Raw genomic sequence first — 22,930 nt, forward strand, 5'->3', positions numbered from 1 at the left:
ACCACAAAATAAATAGATGAAATAGGATTCGGGCCCTACTCTAACAGAGATGTTTGACTACTACATATTGCAATGCCTCCTCATAAATTCCAATTCTATTCATCTCCTGGAAGAATGAGGAAAATCTTACTCAATGTCTGCTTAACTAGCTGCAGTCATCAGAAATAGAAATAAAAACATTCACCATGATCCTCAACAGAACATGGGATGCATGCCATCCAGGGTTCAGCTCAAGGAAATCTGTTTTCTTCCTAGCTTCTGCAATTTATAATTATTTATTTTGATTCACTAATGATTGTGTATACATAAAAAAACCACTATAGCTCTTTGAAATGAAGCAAGTCCTAACAGATTGAACAATGAGCCAAAAAAGTCTTGTTTTATATAGGTGTGATGTGACATGTGATAATGAATTAACCTGTTTTACTGGGTGGCTTCAATGATTCAAACAGGTGTTTATTGTCTATATGAAGTGCTATGAACACTACAATGTACTTTTGATGCTCACAAACTTAAACTTCATCATTCCTTTCTATCAGCCAAGCTGAACAGAGCTGGTGGGAACGGAAGTATAATAAAATCTTAAGTTCTATAAGTTTGCTTAGTAATTTTGGGTACACTTATTTACAAGCCTGAGCAATTCAAACCATTCTGCAGAACAAACACTGGATGGGGCCCCACCAAACACTGACTTTGCTTTGTGAAGGAACCCAATCGCTTCGAAAACAGAATCAGGCAGCTGGCATGCTCCCCACTGTAAATTCAAATATACTGTACATGTGAATCCACAATGGGTTGCATCAACAAGCCATTCATTTTTCTCTTGTGTTAAATATGGTTGTTTTTTTTGGGGGGGGGGGGGGTTCAGATATTCACAGATTTTCCACTTTCACAAGAGTACTGTGCCCTTAACCCCTGCTGAGGGGGTTATTTGATTTTATACTTTCTAACTGAGTTTAAATCCAGCATGATTGCACGTATCTCAATGAATTCAAAACCTGTGATTAATATTAGTGCTCTACTGAATAATCTAAAACATTTTTCCATGTAAATATGCTATGTTCTAGGACAGGGGAAGAGAAATTGAAGCATTGGGATTTTCACATTAGAAACTCCAAACCTCTGAAGATGGTTACAGATTTTACCTCAAAGACATCCTGATATAATTAAACTTGGGGTTATATATGTCTGCTGTACAAACATAGAAATGGAAATTATTTCACAATGTACAAAACATGCTGAAATCTGTGTTTTCAACTCCCTGCAGGATATTTGGGGGGGAAAAAATCAAAGCACAATCATGCTTTAAATGAATAGAGATTGGTATCTTCAACTGGCAGACCAGATTCTTTGCAATCAATATGCGGTGATGCAAAAGTTGCTACACAATAATATTACCAGTAACACAGATGTCAGATGAGACAGTCTTGACTCCTTGGTTAAATAATTTGGGGGTTATCAGGCCCAAAAAAGCATAACAGCTGTCCTTTGCTTCTAGGACGGACTCTGTGCAAAAGATTGTGGAAGAGTTCCCCAAATGTAAGGGTAAACTTCCCTTTTCCAATAGGAATAAGCTGAATACCAGAGAAGGAAGCAGCCTAAAATTCCTAGCTAAACTTTAGTAATGTCGACAAAAGAGTCCTGCACAATGCAAAAACATCTGACAAAACAGTTATTAGAATAATGATTTCAGTGAGAGATTACCGAGCCATTTGATTATATGGCTACTTGCAATTTACAAAGTGGATATGCTACAAATAATACCTCTAAAGACATTTAAATCTTTTCACTCTTTTCCTTTGCTAATGCTAGAACTCTCAACTATATGTAAAAATAGAAACAAGTGTGTGACATCTGGTGTGCGTGTGTGTGTGTGTGTGTGTGCTCATGTTCATTCAATCATAGTGCCAGGTGCTGCCTGCATGACATTTTGTCACCTGCCTTTGGCCTTCTATTTTTAAGTTGCTCTTGACAACTATCTTACCAGAAAAAGAAAATAATGCCAGCTTGTTAGAGCAGATAAATACACATGTAAATTACAGTACTAAAAGGACTTCATAATAGCTTTTAAAGGAAGCTATATAGCTTCTTTTATAGCTTTTAAATACTTTATGATCAATTTTAAACTCTGTCAGTGCAGAAAGCAAAACTTCCATTGGAAGCCACTCACAAATAATAATAATAATTTTAGCTATATCTCTACAGTGCATAAAATCAGATTCCTTACAGTTTTACCCTTATACAAGAACTTCAGTTCTTTGGTCATATAATCTAAAATATTTAGAACATTTATATCATTTACATTGTTTATTTAGCTTGCAAATTTTGATTGTGGGGTGATGCAATTTTGATTTTGAATTAACTTCTTTATTTCAGAAATGGTCCTCTGATCTCAAGATCCATTTTAAACTCATCTGTAGTTCCTTGAATAAACATTACTTCTAGCATCTCTCACAAAAGCGCCTCAGACTGTATTATTGAAGCAATATCCATAATAGTTTCTTTCACAATCACAAAATTTTATCCAATTCATATATTCAGGAGATGAATAAGTGTGAAGCCTATGCCTCTCATTCACAGAAAGAACAGATTTGAAGCTTATAGAACCTTTTTTGTTTTTATAATAGAATGTGGAGCTCCACCAGTCAGTAGGAAGTTAGCACAAATAACCAAGAACTAAAGAATTTTGAGTCCAGGAATTTCTTCTGAGTACTAGAACTGAATAAAGGTCAGTATCCTAACACACTAAAATGTATTCTGGTTTATCAGAAGTTGTGAGAAATCCTGTTCTACTGCAATTCATCCAGTCACCAACCAATAGGTTTTGATCTATCTTTTGCCCAACTCTGTTCATTTTAAAAACATCACTGTTTATAATACTGGAAACTTAAATATATCACAGCAGTGCTCTCAGTACTTCCATGAAGTTCTGTTTCATAAGATATTTCTTCCAGGCCAGAATTCAAATCTGAACGCATGTGCTCCCCCCCCCCCCCCAAAATTCAGCTCCCCCCCCCCCCCCCCGAAATTCTCAGGGTGGTCCGCGAGAAGGCCTTACATTTATTATTTAAACTGTTATGTTTATTCGTATCATGATCTGATCACCATGCTCAATATATCCCATATGCATGGGGGTATTGGGATAACAATACAAAAGGTTTGCTAGGGTAGATCCTCTCTCACTCAGACTCAGCCCCCCCCTCCCCCCCGAATCAAAATTCTGGCTACGGGCCTGTAAATCGGTATATTCAGTATATGTGAATAACTATTTCTACCAGAGAAATCTCAATACTAATATTATAATTCCTAGACTCTAGACCATATTTCATTATTTCAGAGTAGTAAAATAAGTGCAACAAGCAAATTATTTTATAAATAGTATAAATGTTTTAATGTTTTATCGTTATGCTGCTGGCATATATTGTTTTAATAGTTTAATTTACAGTTGTATGTGATCGTTTTTAGATGTGTAATGTTTTTATATGTTTATATGGATATGAGGCATTGAATCTTTGCCATGTATAATGCTGTACACCGCTTTGAGTCCCTAGGGGTGAGAAAAGCAGTCTATAAATGAATTAAATACATAAATAAATAAATAGTAACCCAGCATGGTGTAGTGGATTGAGTATTGGGTAAAGATTCTGGAAACTAGAATTGGAGTTCCTGCTCAGCCATGGAAACTCACTGGGTGACTTTGAAGAAGTCACACTCTGAGGAAAGCAAAAGTAAATCCCCTCTGAACAAATATTGCCAAGAAAATTCCAGGTTTGATATAGAATTGCCATAAAATTAAAATACCTTTAAGTAATAATGCCACAACAAGATGTTTAACTGTGCTTAACTCTGAGAATAAATTTTAGTGTGTGCATGTGTGTGTTGCAAAAATTTCTCTTTCTTTCCACTTTACTTAGGTGTGTTCACATTCCTCAAAACCTAGGTGCAGGAAGAACATTCAAACTTTAGATAAATGGCAATGGAAAACCCACCAGTTTAAAAAATAATCCAGTAAACCTTTGATTCAAAACTTATAGATGATGTTTCATCAACACAATGTTTCAACAACACAATGGAGGACCTTCTTATAGCAACACCAGAGGCACTCCAAGTGGCCAGCTACTGGTCAAAGGACATTTAATATAATGCCACGGGTTTTTTTTTTTTAACTTTGTGTTTCCAAATACATTACAACTTGTACCCTTGATTTGCTTCTGACACAATAAATAAATAAAAATCAACACAATTTTGCAAAGCCTCCATAGTCTACTTAAGACAACCATCTTGGACAATTTTCTATCTATATTCATGTCTAGCTTTCGAACAAAAACAGCTTTGTATGCTGGAAGATGGAAAGGGGGACTGAATCCTGTTCGTTTTGCTGTAACTTTAGACAGTATAAGATACTATCCATAATGACATGTTTGATCAATATGGGACTTGGAGCCATTGTGTTACAATCTTATTTGGCTTAATGCAAATAGAAAGAACTATATATATCTTTAGCTCCTTAGCCACTGGCCTGTGAGATGCCTCAGGGTTCTGTTTTGTCCTCACACTACTTCATATCCTCGTGAAATCAATGAAGATGTCATGTAAAATATTGAGGTCTTCTTTCTTCATTATGCAAATTGTAGCCATCTGTCTTTTTTACCTCTTGAAGCCAAGGAGGCTGCAAAAATCAAAAGTTGTTTCTGGGTCTAGTGTTAAAGACATTAGTGACGAAACCCCATAAACTCCATACAGATGAAAAAATTGTATGGCTGGTCAGTATACCAACTATATGGAGTTGGCCACAGTGATTTTAATCGTACAAAGTTCATAAAAGTTTATCCTTTGGCCTACAACTCTCAAAAACTCTTTTGGACTATAATTTCAAGATACATGATCATGGTGTTTGAAGTATTCTGGGACTTGCAGCAGAAAGTGTAAAACTTTTCCAAGCTCTACATGCAATGTGTATTATGTAGTGCCTCAGGTATATCAAAATACATGTGGAGTTGTTATACCTGAATGTCCAGAAAATCCCATTAGTGCAAAACAGGACCATCAGATGTTTATCTGGTACATTGTTTACAAACAACTGGTGTTGAAACAGCTGCACTGGATTCCAGCTTGTTTCCAAGTTTAAATCATGTTGCTTCTCACTTATAAAGCCATAAATGATTTGAGGCCAGTATATCTGAATGATACTTTCCTCTTCAAATCTGCCTGAAATGTATATTTATAGCTGCAAAAACATTTTATTTTCCATCTTCCGAGAGAGGGGGGGGGGTCTGTAAGTGGGCAAACAAAGCTTTTGCTGTAGCAGCATCTTCCCTTTCCAATGACTTTGGTCTCCTCTTTATTGTTCTTCAGATAGCTGGTGATGCGGTTTCACAAAGCTGTCAATTTTTATTCACTTCTAGTTTTATTGGGGAAATATGTGGTTTATTTATTTTATTATATTTATTGATGTCATTTTAAAGTAATTCAGTGACTGAGGAAGAGCAATCCAAAATTATTCTGAACAGGTAAATGAGTTCAGTAAGATATTAATTCCTTCTCGAGATTTCAACTTCTGTTTTGAAGGGAACAAAATTATATTCTGCTTAATACCTTCAAGAAAAAAATTGGAACCAAAATATCTGCAAGAGGCCATTCTTTCTTAAAAACATAAATATGCATAAGCAATTTTTTTAAAAAAAAAAAAACTTAACATGAACATAGTTTTAATCACACAGTGACCTCTTTTTTTTCTTTTTCTTTTTTTTACTTTTCTAGCAGGCAACCCCAGTGGTACTGAGCCAAAAAGAGTTAGCAACCAACTATGTAATTCCAGGCACATGACCTCAGCTGACTGGATTTGAGTTAGAGACATTATGCATTCCTACAAAAACTAAATGTCTTTCACGTAACTGTTTCTTTCCTACAATGTTCTTCAGCTGATGGTTGAAATAATGTAGAAAAGTGTTAAAAATAAAACTACACATGCCAAAAATAAGAAAAACAGGAAACAAAGTTCACCAGAACTTTCCATAAGAAATTTTTTTGAACACCTCATTTGCCTTTTGTGTGTCTGTGTCAATTTACTAATTTCATAGGGTTTTCTAGGCAAGAAATACACAAACATGGTTTTGCCCGTTTCTTTCTCTGAAATAAAGTCTATACCACCTGTTATTCATTCGTGGTCTCCCATCTAATCAGAGCTGCCCCTGGCTAGCTTTCAAGATAAGATGGGCTTTAGTACCTTTTAGGGCATTTAGGCTCTCGGTATTCGGCTTTTACATTATTTCATCTGACATACTAATTTTTAGGCAGTGGGGTTGCAAAAACTGAAGATACATAAACAAAATACAGATCAGACACTCTTTTGTACTTATAAATGTACTGAAGATATCAGCTTCAAGGAGCAATATTACTAATTTCTTATTATCTGTAGAGCCTTGCAAAGAATCATATACAGTAAATTAGGACTGTCCCTCAAGATGCAGGTAAAATTTAAACTACTTGGAATCAGACCATTCAAGCCTTGATTTTAAAGCCCCATGTTGACCTGGTAACATCATTGAAAATCCAACTTGGTTTTGTTTGCATTAAACATATTTTGCATGAAAATTCTAAATGTGAAATTAGATAATAAAAACTAGATACGTTTGGCTGCTTCTAGAAACAGTACGTTTGAATTCTCTTTTCCATTGCAGTGTATAGTGAGTGGAAACACATAATGTGGGAGATGGGATACATAGTCACAATTTGGAACTAGAAACCTAATTCCAAGAACAGTCAGGAAAGGCCAAAGAAATAGCAAATATGTATTACAACCTACCAGGAACACTGGAGACAGTATGTATCACACATAGTGTTACTTTGCTTCTTGATCTAGGAAACAGTGGCCCATCATATTGGAACCTTCTGACTGAATTACTGTCAAATGTATCTGTCTTAGAAACTAATTTGAAATTTTAGAAAGCAATGGATTCTTTAATCTGTTGTTTATATTGCTAGTTCTTTTCCCTGCGTTAATTTTAATTTTAGGTTTATTTTCTATTCATTCTGGAATAAATTTTGACAGAAGGCAGCACAAATAAATAATTTACAAGACTCAATCAATTATTTTGGTCAAGAATTTCAAAAGACAGAAAAGCTGCTGAACTCTCCAAAGTAAGGTCATTCAATATTATGTATATCTGTGAGCTTTACATAAAGAAATAAGAATGCTTTGGGTTGCCATACACACTCATGAACAAAACAAGCCAATATCAAATGTTATTTTTTTTTATTTTTTTTTTTAAAAAAACTTTAATTAAAAATTCAGTCTGGAATCCTGTTTGAGCAGTATGTGCAAGAAGTTGGTGTCTCTGAGGTTGGGTAACAGCAGTGTTTAGTATAACCAACTACTTGCAAGCACATACACAGCTTTTGTTCTTATGTTTTACTTCTGGATTGGGAGTTTGTCAACTGTTGCCCACTGTATAATCAATAATACAACTGTGGGATCCAGATTAAATACATAGCTATTTATAATATACTACAAATATTGATCCAGCATGCCAAGCAATACATGTGTGCAGCCGTAATTATGTAGAAGGAATTATAGTTCAATGTAGTGCAAGAATCAAGTCCTAACAAATTTAAGATCTCTTCCTTATGATTGCTGGCTACAATTCCTATGGTTTTGAAGTACCTTTTCATGTATGTTGAGTTTACTATCCCCACTGTTCTATATGGTTTTCAAAGATAAAAAGTGGATGATATTGAGGACCATGTCTGCTAGGACCTTTACCAGAAGATGTCTCAAGGGGGACATATTTGGTTTTGCCTGATTGACCTTGCTAAATTCTTAAAGTTTGTGTAGGATAGATGGGAACGGGCATGGATTAGATTACTGGAAATACTCTTGACTAAGCAAGATGTAGGCAGGATATGACAAGTGCCTTCAGCCACTGAGAAGGCAAATAATTTGAACACCTATATGTATATGAGCCAGGAATGAAGATTATCAAGCATTCAAACATTGCTTTCTTTGCTTTACTTTTCTTTGGGACCAAGCAGAAGGTAGAAATTCAGTCATTGACAGACATTATCCTAGGAGCTATACTTTATGATACACGTAAATATAATTTATAAACAGAGTCCAATGAGGAATCAGGGAGCACTTGAGGATACGGTCTTGCTGATAAGAGATCAGAAGGCCCTCATCTGAATGAGGTTATTTTAAAGCTCCTTCTGAATGGCTACATCTCCTATTTTACTATCAAAGTAAAACTTGGAAATAACTTGTGGAAGCTTTCTCTCTAATCTAATTTTATCATTTTCTTTCCTTTCCAGCATCCTTAGCATTAGTAGAAAATAGGCTCAACAGAATCCTTGTTTCTTCAGTGAAAAAAAACAACAACAGCAGAAGAGTAAAAAAGACAGCTTTCTCATTAGATTCAAAACTGAGGGGTTAATGGCCTGATTCCTACATAACATTCACAGAGTGTAATGCTCCATGAGTGTCCTTACACAGGACTACTCTTCTCTCCCACTTTACCCCAACCTCTACTCAAGGCAACTTCTCTACACTTGCCCATATAACTATTCTGTCTCCAGCAGACAGCAACACATGCCTAGGCAGCATCTGTCAACATTACACTGGAAAAATGTTGCTTGCCTGGATCATCAGCAAGTGTGCTAGAAATCTTTGTGGGAGACAAGTGGTCTCTCAGAGCTATAGAACAGCAATATGCACCAAACGTTGGGAAAGTATGAATTTTCTACAAAATGGCTTGGTGGGAAGAGGCATTGCTCAAGGAGTACTTACATGATTAACGGAACAGCTTAGTGACCTTCAACATGTTTTTACTGTTTGAATATGTCCTTTCTAAAACAGCAAAGCAATTACCAAGCTTAAAGACATTACAGTATTTGAAGAAAAGTTAGAAAAGGATTTGATTATTTTAAAATTTATTATTCACCCTTTAGCTCGAAGTAATTCACTGAAATATACAAAATAAAGGACAAAAAAATCACAGCAAACAGACCGAACATATTAAAATAAGAAAAAATATATTTTCATGCAAAGCAGAATTATTTTTAAAACCAAGGATAGATTTCGATTTTCACCTAAAACTAGAGCCACTCTAGAGGTCTACATGTATACGAGACTGTACAAATATATGTGTATATTTACAGCATCATTCAATTATTTTTGTAACCCCTTAGTGTTTCTTCAAAGATGTAATTCAGATGCTTCAAAAATACAAACACGATGTGTTTGAAATGCGGATAAAGGGAAGGGACGCTGTACCACATGTGGTGGATGTGTAAAAAAGCGAAAGACTACTGGGGAAAAATTAGAAGGAAATTACAGGAAATGCTAGAAACCAGAATTCCATTAAGGCCAGAGACCTTCCTATTAGGTATAAATAACCAAAAATTAGGAAAAAAACAAGGACAAACTCCTCTTCCTACTAATTACAGCAGAGAGGATATGCTTCGCAAAAAGATGGAAAGAAAAGTTAATACCAGAAGAAGAAGAATGGATAATAAAAAATTTAGAAATAAGAAACATACCTCATATCAAAAAATAAAGGAGAAGCAATAAAAGAAACAGATTGGAGACAAATCGTCAACTATATAAACAAAAATTATGGAAAAATAGAATAAGAAGAAAGAAAAAAGTAGACAACAATATAAATGATAGAGAATTAAGGAGAACAGAGAAGAACTAGAGGATACATAAATGGAAAGGCCGGTTCCCCAAGGAAGATGACCAGAAGTCAATATTTTAATTTTTTTTCTTTTTAAAAAAAATTTTATTCTTCTTTTCTTCCCCCCCCCCCTTTTTTTTCCTTCTTTCCCTCTCCCTCTTTTCATTTGCACTTACCCCAACCCTAACCCCATACCCCCATCATCGGTTTTTTAACATGTATACAAAATTCAATAAAGATGATTTTTTAAATAAAGATGTAATTCAGATGGGTATTTCCATGCCCAGTGAGGAGTATTAATGCACAAATGCCTACTAACTCTGGCATCCTAACTGAACGTTGAAATGTGCCTCAAAGATTTGGCACTTAGACATAAAAATCAAATCACTTCGTTCTTTTTAGATCTACAAGAGTGAACAGTTTATTCCACCTTTGCAAACATTAAGAGACAAATCACATTTTACAATCTTCAACAGCAATACCAAGAATGTTACAACTGTAGCTTGATTAACTTTTAGGATACATATAGGAAGGTGAAGAGTTTTATCACATAGCAGCATTCAGGTTGCATATACTAGAGTCTAGCAAACAAAGGATATATCAAGCACCACAACAAAGGGAATAAATCTATTTTTCAACTACCATTACAAGGACTTAGAATCTAAATTTTGGTGATTGGTAACCACTAGGCACAAAGCTAGATTTCCTTGACTATTCTCAGGACCAGTTCCCTGTCCAATCCTTAAATCTCCTGCAAATTACGTCTTTTGATGTGACTTCATGTGCATCCTGCATGATCCAATGCCTTTTGTTTAATCTTTATTCAGAATTGGTGATGGCTCAGCACTCATTATATGCTTCTTCTGGGCAACCATATCACAGATGGCCCTAGACCCCAAATATCCTTGTCCCTTGTGCTATACTACCAACTCTGCACTGTATTTGATCCCCAAAAGCAATTTTTTTAGCACAAGATGTGTTCAAAGTGGATTTGTGAAAATATTTAACATAGGATTTTACTGATCTATGTCATCAAAGTTAAATAATTACTGGAGGCTATATAGTGCATTTAACTAAAGACTAAGGAGATTGATATGGTAGTAGACATTAGTATGAATTATTAAACTAAAAGCTGTCCAAACTACTCAGTCATATGGTTTATGATGCGTGCTAGAAGTAGTTTAATCTTAATAGCTGGAGATGAAAGAACAGTCTGGTCTGCTCAGCTGAAGAGATCATCAATATTTCATTACAACCACGAAGTAAGTCATTTAAAAAAGTAATTTTTCTCTCCTCCAATTCCCAGCCATTTGAGATTTGCTTTTTGCATCCACACTAAAAGCATAGTAATTTTGGACGGATTTTTAAACAATAATCTGAAAACATTAAAATAACTATATATTGCTCATCTCAAAATAGAACAAAATAACTAGCTTCTCAGTTCTATCTTTGATTGGAAAAAATAGTTAAAAACTCAGAAAATTTTTGTAAGAGAAATGTCCTTCATAGAAATCATGACTTAATATCTGGTTGAATCATTACCCACACCGCATACTTACTTTTCACCTCAGTTAACTGAGGTTATTAAGCCTAGTGCAGCATGAAATATTTAGCAACTTGTTTACTAGCAAAAAATGTATAACACTTAAATGTTTTATCAGCAAAAGGCTGTTTTCTTTTAAAGCAAGTATGAACATATGAATATTCCTAACCTGTAAAATGATTCCTCCACATTATATCAGCGAAACTCATTGGTGGGCCACTGGGAGGGTAGTGTTTACCTTTAAGAGGCTCATGATCAGTCCTTATCATATCCATTAATGAGTTTTCCAAAGAATGCAAGTTAAAAGTATCATAGGGCCGATTCCGGTCCTAGGAAAAAGCAAAAATAAAAGGACTGTTACAAAGGCATCACTAAATCATGCAAACACTTCTTAACAATTATTGTACTCATTACAAATTCCTATAAAATTTGCAAAAGATGAAAATCGTGGGTTGGTTATAAGACTAGCAGATAAATCTTGAGAGTAACAGAATAAGCAAAGAGCAAAATAAAGCTTTTCAGTTTATCCAGAAATGCAGAGTATTGTGGCTAGTGTAAACAGTACAATAAAACATACAATCTTATTATGACAGCTGAATAAGGCACGTGATTCCAAAAACACACAGAACAACAGATTAATGGTTGGATTAAGATTACAATGGATGTTTCTTTTCTATCTGCAGGGAACTTGATCATTGATTGCCTATATTTCATATCCAAAGTTTCCACATGGTCCTTCTGTTAGTTCCTCCCCCCCACCTCCAGTACACATGTGCACATGTACATGCGAACAGAAACATAGATTTTTTTTTTATTTGCCCTATTATATTCCGCCCTTCTCTACCCCAAAGGGGACTCAAGGCAACTTACATTTGGCAATTATTCAATGCCTTAAACACATACAAAACATTAAGCTTAAAATAAATGTAATTAAAATTAATACATACTAACATTTTTTAAAATTACATTTAATATTTAAATCATGTTATCCAGAAATCGTAGTCTAAGGCCGTTCTGTAGTCATTGCACATATTCCAAATCTATTATTGCACTGCGCTATTCTCCAAAAGCCTAATTCCAGAACCTGGTTTTTCTTCCCTTCTGAAGGCTAAGAAGGAGGGGGTGATCTAATGTCACTAGGGAGGGAGTTCCACAGTCTAGGGGCCACCACTGAGAAGGCCCTGTCTCTCTTTTTCTCTATCTAAGAGAAATTGACACATTATGCAATAAAGAGGAAGAACTAACAAGATATACTGCAGTTACTCCAATTTACAGAGATAAAGAATGGGACAAGGAAGACTATCAAAACTCATGTTCATAAGACTTTATGTGAGAAGATATGTGCAAGGATTTCATCCCCCTCCAGTTTTATCTAATCAAATGTTCATGTAGAGGCTCTTATCTTCAAAAGTAATGGAGCACGCACACTATGAGTGGAACAGTATTTATAGTTTTTAGGATCAAATCACAATTAAATTTTATTTTAATCCCACTGCTGTTCACATAAGTTAAACAGAAGATATTCTTCTAAAGAAATGGATCTTCAACTAAGGTGAGCAAACAGTACCTGGGGACAGAGAAGCCTAGGGAAAAATCAGCCTAACCAAGGAACAGCATACCCTTAAAACATTCACATTTGCACTCAAGGAAAGATTTTGCACTTTCTGCTTGCAAAAATAAGGCAATTATTCTGACACAAAACCCTTGGGCATAGAAGATTGTGCAAACAATTTGAGAGTGGATAAAAGCAGTGAAGCACAACAGAAGACTAAGCAGCATGCGGCAGCCTCTTGAAATCCTTGCCAGTTTCAGTTTATTTTTTAGTGCACAAAGAATCAATTATTAATCCCTGCCTGAGAGCCTTTAACACTTTAAACCAGTTAAAATTAAGAGTCAAAATGTAGGTCTCTTTGCTATGTAAATCCTAGTATTTTTAACTATTCTTTTCCCATCAGGGCTGTGTTTGTGAAGGACTGAGCCATATATATTTAGACCAACACAAAAGAGTAGTCTTACATCATAATTCTAAACGCATCAATGTGAATTAAATCATATTCATTTCAGAGGAATAAGCTTCAAAAAGTATCCAAGCTGCTAGTCTAATGTTCTATTGATTGTTGTTCAAATGTTCAAATAAGATCAGATACCACAGAAAAATGTTAGCATTATATCAGGAAAATAGAAAGACCAAGCAAGGAAAGATAGAATCACAAAAATACCAGCACCTAAGACAATTTACTTACACAGTATCTTGACAATTAGACATTCTGATCTAACCATTAAAATGGTTTCAAAGGGTTTCTCCTGTATAGGGCTGGCCCTAGGTAATTTTTCAAGTGTAAGCGAACAGAATTTGCCCCCCCCCCCCCCAACCAATCACTGAAAAATAAAAGCGGTAGATAAGCGAAAATGTTGGATAATGAGGGATTAAGGAAAAGCCTATTAAACATAAAATTACATTATGATTTTACAAATTAAACACCAAAACATCATGTTTTACAACAAATCAACAGAAAAAGCAGTTCAATACATGGTAATGTTTTGTAGGAATTACTATATTTGCGAATTTAGCACCAAACATTGAACTGGGATATAGGGCAGTGTGGACTCAGATAACCCAGTTCAAAGCAGATATTGTGGGTTATTCTGTTTTGATATTCTGGGTTATATGGCTGTATGGAAGAGCCCTAACGGTCCTTAGGAATCCATAGGAATTAAAAGGCCACCGAAAGGGAATCTGGCCCCCGGTATTAAAAAAAAACTCTAAAAGCAGGACAGTAAATAAAGAACAACACTCTGAAAACAGGGGAAATTCAGACAGGAAACAATCAGGGGCAGCTAACACCTCCCAACCAAGGATGCCCCCAGGGAGGAAGCAGCCAGGTTTTGAATCTGCAATATAATAATAATAATAAATTTATTCTTATATCCCGCCCCATCTCCCCGAGGGGACTCGGGGCGGCTCACAACAATAATAAAAACAGTGACAAATTACACATTGTAAAATCAAACATGAAAAGCAGTCATACAATCAATACATACATCACATGTTAAAAACAAGGAGATAAAACAGTTCTAGGCCGAAATAGAGGGCTTCTGTAGCTTCGTGGCAGAAGTATTCAGCAAGGTATCAATAATCATGGCAGAACACTCTCTAATTAAATTAAATGGGCAGACAAATCAACCCCCAAATATTAGTCGTCGAAGGCCCTCTGGAAAAGCCAGGTTTTAAGGCTTTTTCGAAAGGCAAGGCCATTAAATGCTAATCAAGCTGGCCAATTGCAACATTCACACTAGCCTCAAACAGACAAGAGCTCTTTCTCAACCCTGGACTGTCCACAGATATATAAACTCCTCTTACCTAGCTTCCAACAGACCTCACAACCTTCTTCCTATTCTGACTCCGAAGGGCTCCCTCATCCCCTTTTCTCTGCTGACTCACACAGTGAAGTGGTAGATGAAGCACTTCCACCCGGTGGGTCTCTTGAGGAAGTTGTAGACCCGCCCTTGAATGTGGCTGCGGCTGAGGAGGGGGTGCTGTAGATGGAGACGAGCGGGTCCAGGTTGAGCAAGGGGTACGGGAAGTCAGCGTTCATCACCACCCACACTGCCACCACTGCCTCTTTGCCTTCTCCTCCTCCTAGCGGGCTGTGTGGGGCCTGGGGGCTGGGCGCCAAGAGTGAGAAAGGTGTGTAGTGGGCGTCAGGGGTGTTCTCGGCAAACTCCTTTCTTGGAGAGAACGGAGAAGCACACCATGGTCCAGCGGCACCGCTCCACCTTCGGGGGGGGGGGGGCGAAGGCAAAGGCGGTGGGGAAGCAGGCATTGCAGCCAGGTGGGGGAAGGTGCCGGTCAGGTGGGGGCAGGCATCGCGGCCAGGCGAGAGGCCGCTGAGGCTGGCAAGGCCGGCAAGAGGCCGCGGGCCTGAGAGGAGGAGGCAGGGGTGCACAAGCCAGTGGCAAGAACAGCAACACAGCAAGAACAGGAAGCTAGTGCCGCTGGCCTGCGTGCCTCTCGCCTTCTCACGCAAAGAGAAGAAGGAGGCGAGAGGCGTTAACAAAAAGTTGGCTTTAGGGCACTTGGAGGTGCCTCAAGAAGCGCCTCAACTGCGCCCCCAGACAACGGCGCCTTAAGCAACTGCCTAAATTGCTTACGGTTGAACCGCCCCTGCTCCTGTATACTGATTATCACAATCAGCATCAACACCCATCTCCCAGAACTCAGTACATGGGGTTATCCTATCATAGCATCACTTCAACGTATGTTAAACTGATCGTGTACAACTATTTCAGTGTCATCTGTAATGGGAATTTTGATTTCTTTCTAAGTGAAACTCAACATTGTACCTTGGATGAAAAGTGGTTCATGTATTATTTCACAAATCTCACCAACCTACTGAAAATGCATCATTATTAGGTCTGTTTCAATGAGACAATGCAGAACATTGCAATGTATCTCTATCTTCTGAAATGAGTGTTCCTGCTCAGAGTTGCAGCCACTAGGCCATTCTACCTCTCTTGTTTTCTGTTTCTGAAAAAAAAAACATTCAACATTGTGTAGCAACTGAACAAGCTGACCCTGATCTACTGTTAGATATCTGTTCTGTGTATTTTGGTGCACATCAGAGTTTCCTTCTTGTTTCTCAGTGTCCTGTTTTTGCTCCATGTCTCTTATCATATAGCGTCAGTAGAAGGAATGACTGCACAGACAAGGTGAGAAGAATCAGTGATGTAAGAGCTTATCTAGACCTATATTGAAAATTTGTGGCAACAGGGAGATTTAAGCTAAAGTCTTGCTTTACAGTACTATCATTTGAATACTATGTATCGCAAACTCTCACTTGTACATTATTAGATTTCAGTTGCTCTCTTTCCTGCTTCCCATGCTTAATTGCAATGCTAACAATACAACATACATTCTATGAAATGTTGAATTATAGTGATTTATAGTACAGAGTTGAAATGGCAGAGAATTGTATTTGAATGTTTTTCCTCTTCCTAACAAATATATCTGAAGTATATGTTTTTTAAGGCAGGGTAAGAATTTCAACTATGCTCAACACTTCCCTCAAGGTAATAATGTCTCTGATGGCTTTTGAAATGAATTAATAAAAAAACAAAGACATACATTTTATACTGCTTCAGCTACTTCTCATTCAAAATAATAATAGTTTCATTCATATGACAGTTTCCTGGCAACAAGAACTTCAGACACTTTTTATGGAAATAGAACATCCAGTAACATAAGCCATCATAAAAAAAGATGAGGAGTGAACCACAAAAGCAACTTCATAAGATCAGGAATAGGCAAATACCCATGTATGTCTAACTTATCACTGCAGGCAAGCATACTAAGAAGATGCAGCCTAATTAAAGTACCCTGTCCATCTCAACTTCTTCACTCCTACCTCTCGACAAGCTGTTCTCCCATGAACAACTAATCTGCTGTTGGCAAAAACGGTTGGCAGGAGACTCCAAAGAAGTCTTCTCACTGGGCCTCTTGCTCTTTGGGAAATTATACTCAGAATGGCATTTCCTGCCAGGAAAATAGAAGTTTGTCATCCAGTCTCATGTTTTCCTGGTAGGAAAAGGCACTCAATATGTTACTTGCTGGTAAATCAGCAGATCCTCTGTGTTAGTCACTGCAAGATCCCTTCTCCCCACAATCAATTTTCTTATAATTGGAGAAGTGGGATAAGAAAGGAGCTGATGAAGAGTTTGACTTTATACCCTTCAAGGATGAGGTGACGTGATCAGTAGCCCCCTCTGTAGTTTTCTGCTAAATCTGCTTAAATAAAACTTAAGACTCATGGGACACATATATTTTCACATCAAATACAATGTGACTTGCTCATTTCTACATTTAAATAGGTGTTTTTGCTGGTTCATTGTGAACCTATAAACAGCTTCTTATGATCAGTCATCTCACCCAACATTTTGTAAGCCAGTCAGAGACCTCTAGGCAAGGGTTCTTAACCAGGGGACCCACTGGGGGTCAATGGAAAATTTTCAGGGGGTCCGTGAGCTTGAGCTTTAAAAAATAAATGCATTATCTTTATTTTCTCTGATCTTTATCTGAAATCTAGCATTTCCTTCACATATGACTGTATGCAATAAATTACAGTATTCATTTCATATCATAATACTGTTGTTGTTTAGCTCAAAAATTGCTTATGCTCGGATACTTTAAAATTACAGTACCTGTTAGATCTGATTCTGGATCACATATGATACAGACAGTCCTGTTATGTACAAGCTATTGTGCGACATAGTTGACCAACTATCTAACAACACAAAAAGGTAGCAAAGAGAAGGAGATCTCCCCAACAGTTTTTTTGATCTTCTGAAGATTTTTTTTCTTTTCGTGTCAGGAGCGACTTGAAAAAATGCAAGTTATTTCTGGTGTGAAAGAATTGGCCATCTGCAAGGATGTTGTCCAGGGGACGCCTGGATGTTTTGATGTTTTTACCATCCCTGTGGGAAGCTTCTCTCATATCCCCGCATGGAGCTGGAGCTGATAGAGGGAGCTCATCCGTGCTCTCCCCAGGTTGGATTTGAACCAGGAACCTTCAGATCAGCAACCCAATTTTCAAGTCATCAATCCTGCCGGCACAAGGGTTTAACCCACTGAGCCACCGAGGGCTCTTTTGAAGACTAGGAGCAGTATTTAAATTGTGGGAAAGTTGGAAAATGTACTCTTGAAAAATCCTAAAAATTAAGTGAAAGACATGTTGATGCTGGGTGTCATAAACTATCTGCCACTACATTATGAGAAGGGATCTATGGTTTTCAACTGTTTGGCAATGGGTCAGTGGAGTAAAAAGTTAAGAACCCCTGTTCTAGGCAGTTTCATAGATGATATGAAAAATGTGTACTTCTCAATCTTTTGGAGCAACATCCAGCACACAGCTACCCTTTCTGCATATTTATTCATAGTCACACTGCCTCAGAAATGAGGGACTTAGAATAGGAAATAAAAAGGAAATCATATGCTACTTACGGAGATATAACAATCTGAGATTTAAACCATTTTGGAATTTCCTATTCCATTAAACATTTTAAATGCTAAATATGTTTCTGGCCACCACATATTGTGTTAGTCAACCAAATCTTGCAAAAAACACATTAAAAATTAAGAAATGCTGCCAGTCGGCTTTGATTACTTTCTTGACCATGCATCCAGGATGAATATTAAGTACGCAATGGGAAAGTACTGTAGGCATACAGTTTCTTTTAACTTTAAGGAATTAACAGCATCTTGAGCTTTATTGCTGGGGTATCTGTGCTGTACACATGCTGTACATGATCCAGGCATAGCAACCAATTTTACTTCTGAATTCACCTTGTAATTTAAAGGGATGCATGAAGAGAGAGGGTGGCATACCCACTACACCAGAAGAAGACAAATAAAACATAATATTTATTTCAGCTGGGCATGAAATAAAAAGAGGGGTTTTGCCTAGGCTCTAGCCAGCCTTCTCATTCTTAAGCCTCTGACAAGATCCTTCTCTTCCTCAACAAGCATTCGCCATAGCCCTTCTAGTTTCTCTAATTTTGTAATTTTGCTGGCCTACTTTGAAAACCTATCTTTTGCTATGCCCTTATTATGAGAAGCACACAGCCACAGAAATCGACAGCTGAGGAAACTGGCTCACTTAACACAGCATTTCAAAGATAAATGTCATTTATTTCTGCTAGAGATTAAAATGTATTATGGATTACATTTCCCCTTCGGACAGACAAAAAAGTGGAAGTCATTATTCTTACTTTTATAACCACAGCCTGCAAATTATCTATAGACATTTTTACAGATGATAGAGCACTTACGGGTGAAATTTAAAGTACAGTTTTATTTGTTTAATACCAGACTTTAGATAAAAATTGATTCACACATTACAATTATGCATCCATTTTAAAAAGCTACCAAGCATTTTATATTCTGTTGACTAAATCTGATCAAAATTATGCTTGGACATTAGCAATTAAGCAACAATTGCATTAAAGATGACCAACACTTAAAACCAATAGACAAAACACATGAAATTCCTCCAATCTGCACATCACTGGACTATGAAATGGCCATATATTCCTAGTAATGAATTTCTTTTTAAAAAAATTAATATTGGCCCATGCCTAATCTGCTGTAGCAGCATACTTCACAATTCATACAATTATACTGCAATCATAGTCAAGGCAGGAAGTTACTGAGCAGCATATTAATGAGCTGTCAATGGCTCCATCTAGTAAGTGTTACAGTGAAACCAGAAAGGCAAAATGTGGATAAGGTGAAACATGATTTATCACCTCAATAGGTTTCAGCCGCCGCCGCCACCACCACCATAGGAGTTATATGCCTAAAATATCAAACTAGCTGTGATAACAGCTACACTTTCTGTGCTCTTCAGCATTTTTACTCATATTTTAAGTGCTTCAGTTGTACTGAACAATACATTAACAAATTGTGAATAAGGAGTTATATAAGAAGGATTATCAGGTAAACCTCAGATTCTGTAAACATAAACTGCCTTTTCTCTTTGTAGCTTGGTTATATGAATGCCTTAGCGATCACTGCAATTCTGAAACAGAGTAGAAATGTGAAAATTGATTCAGTTGAACCAGACCTCCAAATACATTTCCAGTTAAATAAAAGTTAAATTGTTTTGGAGTAGTTAGAAACAGCCTGCCCTATGAGAAATTTTTTCTAAGAACAGCAATACAATAGAACTCTAATTAAAACAAGGGAGGCTAATTAAGACCTTTTCCTTATTCTAAAAGCAGAATGTAGAACACTTTCTGCTAGCAATTTTGCTTATGTTTTATTTTAATGGTCACCTGGTAGAGCACCTAAATACCTCTAATACCTCAGATTTAATATAATGTCATGTCCTATTTTATAGCAACCTCCAAATCCTCTACATTCCAATAAGCAAAAGAAAAATATCAAAATTCCCAAAGAAATAGAAAAATAATGGAAGAAGAGATATATATTTAAGTGGTGGAAAAAACACAAGTTTTCTCTATTCTGTGTACATAGTGGGCTGTGATTAATTACCATGTGAACCTGGAAGTAAAAGAAGACATGTTGAAGTTAGATTTGCATTCAATCTATTAAGATAACATTTTATAAGTATAGACAGGCCTATGTCCTGAAATAGCATCATTGAAAGTATAGTATGGTACAGTACAGTACTTTAGTAGGTAACAAAATTTGCAGTTTGGAAGGAGAAGGACAGCTGGAGTTGGTGACCAGCTGCAGCTGCCAGGACTAAGGAGCAGACCCTTCTCACTTTGAATAAAGCAGCAGTTGTTTTCAGTTATGTATTTAGGGGAGAAACAAAATGAGTAAATTATTTGTGGTGTTACTTCTATATTGCTATTACATATATCTTGTATTTAAAGCTTTAAGTTTTGCATCCAAATGTTGAAATACAATTAAGCAGCACAAGCAGACAAGTCCTGCAATCATTCCAGCACAGATACCTACCTCAACAGATACTTGGAATTATTTGCACAGTGCAAATGTATCAAATTTAATCTATAATGTATTGCATTGTTCTTTCACACACACACACACACACACACGAAGTATACCTCAATCAACAAAGCTATTCTGTTTCTGGGCATAACTTCTTTAACAGAAACTCTGGTACCAGAGACAGAAATAACATGAAAAGAATGGCAAGCAGTTCAACAAGTTTTTGAAAATATTTTATTGAGAAGTAACAAAAATATTCTAGCAAGCCATTAATAAGCCAGAAAATGTTTGAATATTTTAAGGATCACCTGTAAGTTTTTTGTAAGATGCATCCAGGGATATTTTTTCTTTCACTAATCTTTTTTTCCTTGTGATTTTCAATTTGGTAGCCAACTTTTCTTTACGTTTCTTTTAACATGCTGAGTGTAGCTGAAGAGGCGGGTGGCTGCTTTCTCCTTTTATCTGTTTTACTGTTCAGGGATGTTTAGTAAGGGATTCTGGAGGCAGCTGGCATATATCTTGCACAGCTAAAATAGGATCAGATAGAACAGAACCCTATTATTTCCCAACCCAAGCTTTACTCTATTGTTTGATGCTGCAATCTTACACTGAAAGTATGTGTTTCTCCACCTTCCTTCCTGTGCCAATGCTGGGGGAATAACTTCCAACTAGACAGAAAACTAAAAATGGTTGTATGTGCTGAGTCCACATAAATATACTTTTGCTTAGGAAGGATCTTTTTCAGAGGCTCTGTTAATTGACATAAGCCTGTACATTGGGATTGTATTTGCAATTATCAATTATAGTTAGTGTCTCACAGAATCTAGAGAAAGGTAAAAATTAGAAACCCAATGTCTTGGCCCTGGCAATTGCAGATCAATTCCAGCTCTCTCATTTCTTTCAAATTCAACCAACAAATGCAGCCCCTTCCTTGGGGGTTCTGGATAAGGGATGTTCAACCTGTATTTTACTATGATAATATTATTTGGAGTGCTGATTCAGAAAATTGCACTGGATACACTGCATCAACTCAAGTTTCTTAGATATGGCTATCATGATTTTCTTTGGGTGAGCAGATGGCGACTGGTAGATGGCATATGTTCTGTACCTCAAAAAACAAAGCTGATAAGGAAGACTGGTGTTGTTTTTGGAATCAAATCTTCTGGGATTTATATTCGAGGCACCAAAATGTGTGTTGGCCAGTGTAATAGAACCAGATCTACTGGTATTTTGAAAAAATGTGATCTTTGTAACTTCACATTGAATTTTGGTACAAATACTAAAATCACTGTTATGTACAAGAAAGATTACTGTCTTGTAATGGACAAAACTGACCAACAGGAGACTTGTGTTCCTATCATTTTTCAACCACAAAGGTATCTTGCTTTAGGCATGTCACTATTTTAGAAGTGTGACCAACCTCACTAATTGACTACAGCTGTAAAGCAATTTGTACCTATCAAAAGTACAATATAAATTAAAACCAAGCATAAGATTTGGTCTCTATATCTAAGTAACATCTTTCAGTATTTTCATACACATTTACCTACAATGGCAGCTAATAAACAGATTTGCAGAATAGGAACTTATTTGGATTGCATTATTAGCTAATTTAAATACAGTGTTCCCTCACTACTTTGCGGTTCACTTTTTGTGGATTTGTTGTTTCACGGTTTTTCAATAAACTATAAAAGACTATTATAAATCATAAAAAATTACAATTTACAGCCTAAGGAAGGGAGGAAGGAGGAGCCAAAGGGAGAGAAAAGGAGCCCAAGCGGCAACAGGAGGAGGCGATTTATCAACACATGATTGGTTGATAAAGACTTAAAATAGTGTATACATACTAAAATAATGTATAAATATTAAAATAAATATAGTATCCATACTTTGCGGATTTTCACTTATTGAGGGTGGTCCTGGAACCTAACTGCCACGATAAGTGAGGGAATACTGTATACTGCAGTTATGACATGTGCATTTATAGGAATAGAGAGAAAACACTTAAATCAGTAAAATAAAATATGGAATATAAAAGTTACGGTTAAGTCAGGGCTACCACAAGCCTTTTAGATTTGTTTATTCATGTATGGTGCAGTATTTATACTGACTGTCCAAAATATAGTTCTCTGGGTAGCTCACAAGGATAATATGACAAATAGAATATTAAAGCATTGTAAAAACAATTGAAACATAACATGTCTAGGAGAGATAGCCAAAATCAAACACAGACTATAATAAATA

At 36.5% G+C, this 22,930-nt stretch overlaps 1 protein-coding gene across 8 annotated transcripts in view; it reads right to left on the reverse strand.

Moving 5' to 3' along the window:
- cpeb3 (cytoplasmic polyadenylation element binding protein 3) overlaps window positions 1-22,930 on the reverse strand; it is a 113,774-nt gene that overhangs the window by 49,228 nt on the left and 41,616 nt on the right. For 6 of the 8 annotated variants that reach the window (XM_062976144.1, XM_008116772.3, XM_008116770.3 and 3 more), the window contains exon 3: window positions 11,384-11,543. In XM_062976144.1, the coding sequence (XP_062832214.1) occupies window positions 11,384-11,543 (160 nt within the window). The remainder of the gene's footprint in view (window positions 1-11,383; window positions 11,544-22,930) is intronic. The other 2 variants (XM_016995911.2, XM_016995912.2) reach the window with 1 other exon arrangement.

Source organism: Anolis carolinensis, chromosome 3, assembly GCF_035594765.1.
Source record: "Anolis carolinensis isolate JA03-04 chromosome 3, rAnoCar3.1.pri, whole genome shotgun sequence".
NCBI classification, from domain to species: domain Eukaryota; kingdom Metazoa; phylum Chordata; class Lepidosauria; order Squamata; family Dactyloidae; genus Anolis; species Anolis carolinensis.